The sequence below is a fragment of the Habropoda laboriosa genome, unplaced genomic scaffold, assembly GCF_001263275.1.
Source record: "Habropoda laboriosa isolate 0110345459 unplaced genomic scaffold, ASM126327v1 scaffold102, whole genome shotgun sequence".
NCBI classification, from domain to species: domain Eukaryota; kingdom Metazoa; phylum Arthropoda; class Insecta; order Hymenoptera; family Apidae; genus Habropoda; species Habropoda laboriosa.
The window spans coordinates 1871634-1877886 of NW_017100262.1; the positions used below are offsets into that span (position 1 = coordinate 1871634).

The 6253-nt window shown below is 44.4% G+C and overlaps 1 protein-coding gene across 1 annotated transcript in view; it reads left to right on the top strand.

Moving 5' to 3' along the window:
• Positions 1 to 6253, top strand: part of LOC108573001 (solute carrier family 12 member 7) — a 169240-nt gene that overhangs the window by 14591 nt on the left and 148396 nt on the right. Inside the window, 1 exon segment of the mRNA XM_017935348.1 lies at positions 5357 to 5419. Within this exon segment, the coding sequence (XP_017790837.1) occupies positions 5357 to 5419 (63 nt within the window).

A 6253-nucleotide genomic window follows, 5' to 3' on the forward strand; every position in this document is an offset into this window, starting at 1 on the left:
GGTGTTCAAAGGATTTTTCTTGTATTCCTCTGGTCGCTTTACCGCGAATATATCCCGGGCATTATACGCAAAGCAAACTTGGAAATCCCGACTACGATATTGCTTCCGTATCCAAAAGCAATTTCGACTTTAGTCCCCGGGAGGGCTTTCAGTTCCTTTTCCGGTGCAGCAGACGGTGAAACATACCCTCTGTGTCTCCTCATTTTCCTCAGTAACGTTACGCGTCCAAAATTGAAGATTTAATCAAAGAGCAACACAGTAAAAAAGAAACAAATGACCAATAATCCAATATGTACGATTAAAAACGACTTCTTCGACGACAGAAAAGGGAAGAAGAAAAAGAAGTTACAGGCTCATCTTGGCGAGTGCACGTCAAGATCCGCGAGGGGGAAAAAGGGCTCTGCGACCCATTTTTCCTCTTTCAAATATCCGCTAGGAAACGGGCCGGAACACGTACACACGTTTACGCCGCGGTTTCAATATTCATCAGTATCCGCCCAAGTTTCGTACGCTTTGCCAGACCAACCTCCCCTTCTGTGTTCCGCCAACCCTCCACTTCCTCGAATCGCTTCCATCTGACACACCTGAAACTCACGGAAAAGCCAGGCCCAATTCGATTCCCGTGTTACTCCGTGTCGCCCTGATTCTCCAAGTTACCAACAGCTTATCCTTCGCGGAAAGATGGAGGGGAGTTTATGACGCGAGCGGAGATAGCGACGAGGTGAATTTTTCGGAACTTGATGTACGAGCTTCGATCATTTTTGGATCGGGGGTCTTCTTTGGTTTGGTGAGATTCTTCCCTTGTAGGACTGTTGGAACTTTCCGATGATGAGGCGGATTTGAGAATTTCGTGGGAAATTAGAGGTTCAGTTTTGTACTACCTTAAAAAATACGACAATTTTTTGTGACGAATTAAATGCCTGTTACGTTCGTTGGGAATCTGTGAAAAATCAACGGTTGTAGCCAGGAATACATAATTTTCCAGCGTACAATAATTTTTAGAAAAATGTTGAAAGTTTAAATGGATCTTTTATTACTCAGATCTACAAAAACGAAGCATAATGCTAATTGATCCTTGCAGTACCGTTGTGAATCGATAAATGGCCCCGAACTTTTGACCACGGCAGTGTATACAACTCAAAACACATTTTTTCAAACTGTTACTAAATTTGTCCCAGCATCCAAATCCGTAAAAGCAGAAAATTCCAATATTTGTGGTAAAAAAAAAATGAAAATATAGCGAGCAACAATTTATCACATGATCTCCTAACAAAAAGAAGAAAACAGTTCAATTGCTCTCGATTTAACCCTCCGTGGGGCGCACCTGATCTCTCAGGTGCAACCATAATTCATCTGTGTATATAGACGCGACGAATGTGCAAATGTGCTCAAAATATTGATGTCTTTTGTTCTTCTATTATTCCTATCGTTAGTTACTTTCCACTTGGTAAAAGACCTTTTGAAGGCCGATCTCTAAGATCCCGATGGCGTTTCAGAAATGGGTGCGCGCGACGGAAAGTTAAAATGAACAAAAAACAAGATCACTTTTACCATTTTTTCTAACTTCAAAAAATCGTCCTCGAAGAACGCAAAATCCCCTTCTTTCCCATCAAACCAAACTTCTCGTGGCACGATCCACGTCGTTACCGCTATCGACGACGAACAATTAATCGAGAACCGCGGCTGTTGCTCGCGTTCGCCTCGCTTGTTAGACGAAATCGCGTATTTCCTCCATGCAGCCGCCGCGAGTACTCGAAGGATCCTACGCTGGTACGAGATCGAGATAGCGCACGCGAGGCAGTGTCACGTTCAGTGTCACTTTATCTTCTCGAGTAGGAAGGGAAGCACACCCAGTCTCGACTGATTTCCGTGACCTCCAGCTCGCGATGTCACGTTCCATGGATTCGCTGTCGCGAACCACAGATGAAACACTCTCCTCTCCTCTCCTCTAGTTTTCGACAATCAAAGAGTGTCGCCTTGGATGGTCACACATGTCTTCCTCCCATTTTTCCATCAACCTGTCCACGCTTATACACGACACTGTATATATCGGAACTATCTGGTCGTGATTGCTTTCAGGCCAGGCTGATGGAACTGTCCACCCTTGGTCCACTTGTTCTCGCTCCACGAACACCTCTTTTTCCAGTCTTTGTACGAGACTTGTAATCTCGAAGATCAAGCGTGGCCTCGTCGCTGATCAAATCTGGGACATGCGACACTGTCGTTCCTCTCTCCTCTGCTACACTTCTTCTTTAGTGTCTTATTTTTCGTGACACGTGTTACGCTCGCGAAGAAGAACCGAGTGTGTAGGTATACAGTTGGCGAGAGTTTCTTTAGTTATCACTCGTTTCGTTTCGAAGTTTCTTTTTAGCCAGAGTGGCCTGTCAGAGCTCGCGCGAGAAAAGACGGTTTTATTCAGAGAGAGAGAGAGAGGGAGGGGACGTTCTTCGGAATGTGTTTTAAGAAAGAGCATTAATGTTATTGCCACTATCTGGACGATAGTCTTCTCCCTTCGCTATCGTGTCATATTTACGACGACAGGGATGTTTCTAATATCCTCAAGTGCTTTTGTACCAATGGACCTTCTCCTACGGTTCCGTATTCGCGATAATAAATTTTCCCGCTGACCCAACACGTGAAGAGGAGTCCCTCGACGTGGATATTCTGGAGGAATAGCGTTTTCGAAGTAGCTAGAGGATAAATCGATGAAATATTAATTCGACGATCTATGGGAAGGGGCGTATGAAAGGTTTCGTAGATAAATCTTATTGCGAGAGGAAGTTTCTTGACCGTGCGATATTTCGTGGAATAGTTGCTTGGCTAGGCGAGGTGAGGTTAGGTTTGGTGAGGCTGGTATGAAAAAATTGATAACGACGAGCGTTCGTTGGACGTCAGGAATTATTCGAGGTCTCGCACGCGCCGCGTAAATCCACCTGACAGTTCCGTCGTCCTCGTTGCATGCGCTAAACGCCAACTCCGTGGATCTTTCGTCTAACTTTAACGCGAATGGAAAATGTCTGAGGAGCTGCTCGAAAATTCGCTTGAAAATTTATCGTCGCGGGGCGATAGAACATTTGCGTAAATATGGGGAAAAGGGGAATGGTGGTGTTGGTTTAGGTGGTTAAATGGTCAGGGACGATAAGAACTTCAACGTTGGAACCTTCTTCTTCTGGAGGACTTGGGAAATTATATTAATCCTCCGGCAAAAATTAAAAAAAAAAAAAAAAACGGTGGAGTTATTAGAAATCAATTCCTCGGGATTTGAGGATCGCGAAATTTCCTTATTCCGGGGGACTTCGAGATACAATATTGCTCCTCTGACAAGAAAGAAGAAAAAACGGCGCAGTTATCAGAAATCGAATCCTCAGGATTTAAAGATCACGAAACCTTTTCTTGGAGGGCTTAGAAAAATTCCCTTTCCCTTAAGAATTCAAAATGACACAAAAGTAATCCTAAAAAATTCGAAAACAGTATGAATCCTGCGACAAAAAGAAACACTGGTATTATCAAAATATCAATTCCTCAGGATTGAAATATCGCGAAACCTTCTTTCTCTGGGTCACTCGCAAAATCACACAAAGCTAATCCTAAGCAATTCACTCGAACAACGCAAATCCTCCGATAAGAAAGAAAAAGAGAAAAACAGGCGAGTTATCAAAAATCAGTTCACTCGGCTAAGCTTACAGAGCATCGTGAATGTTTGACGAGCGGAAGTGAACGAGATCGAAGGGATTTCCGGTGTTTCTTTTCGGCGGTTGAAGCCATCGGAGAGTCTGTACGCGTAGTAAAGGCGAGAACAGTCTGTGAAAATCTTCTTCTTGGGCCTTGTACGTGCCGGTTTAAGAGCTATCAGAGCCTACGAGTGGTTGCACACGTTACGCGTTGCATAATATATTTTCAGGAGGGTCGTTTAAGATGGGTTGTCGGGGGTGCGGAGCATCTCTCTCGCTCCTCAGTCGGCAGGGTTTCATCGACCAATCGGTGTCGGGGTGGAGCTTAAGCCGCACCACGGCGTCAGCAGCTCTTCTCTTTCGCGAAGGCCTTCCTCTGTTTCACCTACATTTACGCCTCTTGTCTCTACCCCTTTCTACCTGGTATATCGTTCAGAAGGTTTCCCAAGGCCCTCGTCGTCGATGCCAGTGCCGCTGCCGATCAAAATCAGCGATACGTGACTTCGATCTTAACCCTCGCCAATCTCTCTCCTCTTTCTTCCATTTGCTTTTCAAGGTTCCTTTGCGCATTACGGTTAGGTGTGCGAATTTGTTTGGCCAATTTTTTCCTAGTGTATCGACTTGGACGGTTTATCTTATATATATTTTGTATTATACATATACACTACCGGCCAAAAATTTGGAATCACTGTGCATTGCAAGTTCCCCAAAATTCGCAGAAAAAAGTCAGCAGCTTTAAGAATTTTTTAACGAATTTTGTGTCATTCAAATCAATCGATGTTCGACCGTACCGAGGACTCGAACAATGGAGCCCTACCATATTCACCAATAGTATATTTTCCGTAAAATTGCTCTCTCTCCTCGCCATCAGCAAATTGTTTTATTACCTTCGAAAGTCGAATACCCTACATCTGGACAGCACATGCACCACACTCATAAAGCACCTTCCGACCTCAGGATTTTCCCATCCCCTAATATAACTATTTTAGCAACAATTTCCCCACTTCGACTCCACCAGACAAACCCTACCACACGGCCCAAACACCAATCAACCGATACTCCCACCACTTCTCACACATTTCACACCACCAATCACTGTACACACCGAACTTATAAAAACACAAACACACACAGAAACATTCACATTCTATCAGACATTCCAGTAGAGATTCTATCACCAACCTTGAGACATCACGAAAAATAAAAAGTAATAGTCACCACCAATCAGCCAGTATTTGTCGATCGTGCAAACCATATATTCTCTTTTTCACCCACCACAGTCTCATCTACAAATTTAAACAGCACTCGTGCCATTAGTTTGCCGCGAGAGCAGTTCGTGAATTCTTTGCGCACCGGTCAACTCAAGCATCGCGTCGCGAAGTTCGCAAATCACGAACAGTGGGCCTGAAACGAATTGACCGTGTCTACGTTTTTACGCGCAAAGCCTCGGCTGGGGTAAGCCAAAGGTCTCGGGTTCTCGATTCCCGTTGGGTCCCTCAATATTCTTCGGTTCCTACACATATTTCTTCCAAATTTCATTTGTTACCTACTTAACCCTTTGTTTAACAAAAAAATTCATATCAGAACCTCCACATTCTTTCAAAGAGGGAATTTGGCGATTATTTTGATTTTCCATAAATATGTACTAGAGGGATTAGGTTGCATTGATCGATTTTTCATTGCAGATTCGCCGCTGAATGGAACGCAACTGGAGCACCTGCATCTTGTCCCGAAGTCTGTCAACGAATGTGAGTAGTCTGAAACTTACATCTCTGTTCTAACGTTAAAATTACGAAACAGCGGGAATTTCCTTCTTCAAGAGGGATAATTAACATAAAATCACCTTTGCACTCGAGCACCTCTACCTTCGACATTTCTTTCGCAAGAAAAAAAGAAGCGTTGGAGAATTAGGAAATCTTCGCAGTTCCTATCGCGAATCTCTCCAGAATCAATCAGCGCTGCCGCATAAATATTCCAAGGAAAAATCCAGACTTACGCCAGACACAGCCTGAGATTCCCGAAACAAGATCAAAGTTTCCTTTTCACTGCGAGACGATAAAAGGCGGAACAAGCGGACGTTTCGTTCCGTTTACTCGGAAGGTGTTTCCAGCCTCGCCATTCATCCCTTTATCCGTACCGAAACCTCTCTCTCTTTTTTCCAAGCGAACCTCGAACTTCTATTTTGCTGTACAAAGGGGGGAAAACTAGGTAGAGGGAAGGGTACAATATACGTTAGCCGACATCTGATCTATGCCCCGCTCGAGGATTTCCACGTGACTTTTCCATTTTACTCGCGAACTTTCTCGTTTTCCACCTTTTCTTTCGCCCGCTCATTGTCGGGATCAGTTAAAAAGGAGCTCCTCCTCTGGCTGCATGAAGAGCAACGAGAGGCCGATCGATGAGAGAACAGAGGGATTCGTTATCGTGCTATCCTTAGGTCCTAGCCTCGCCGGAGCCATCTTTCTTCCGCTGCACTTCCTTCCCGGGGTCCTCGTTTAGGTCAACGATCGTTCCTCGCCGTTAAACTTTTGTTAAACCTCTGCTGCGTACGCGTAACCTCGAAATCGTCGGGATTAAACGAA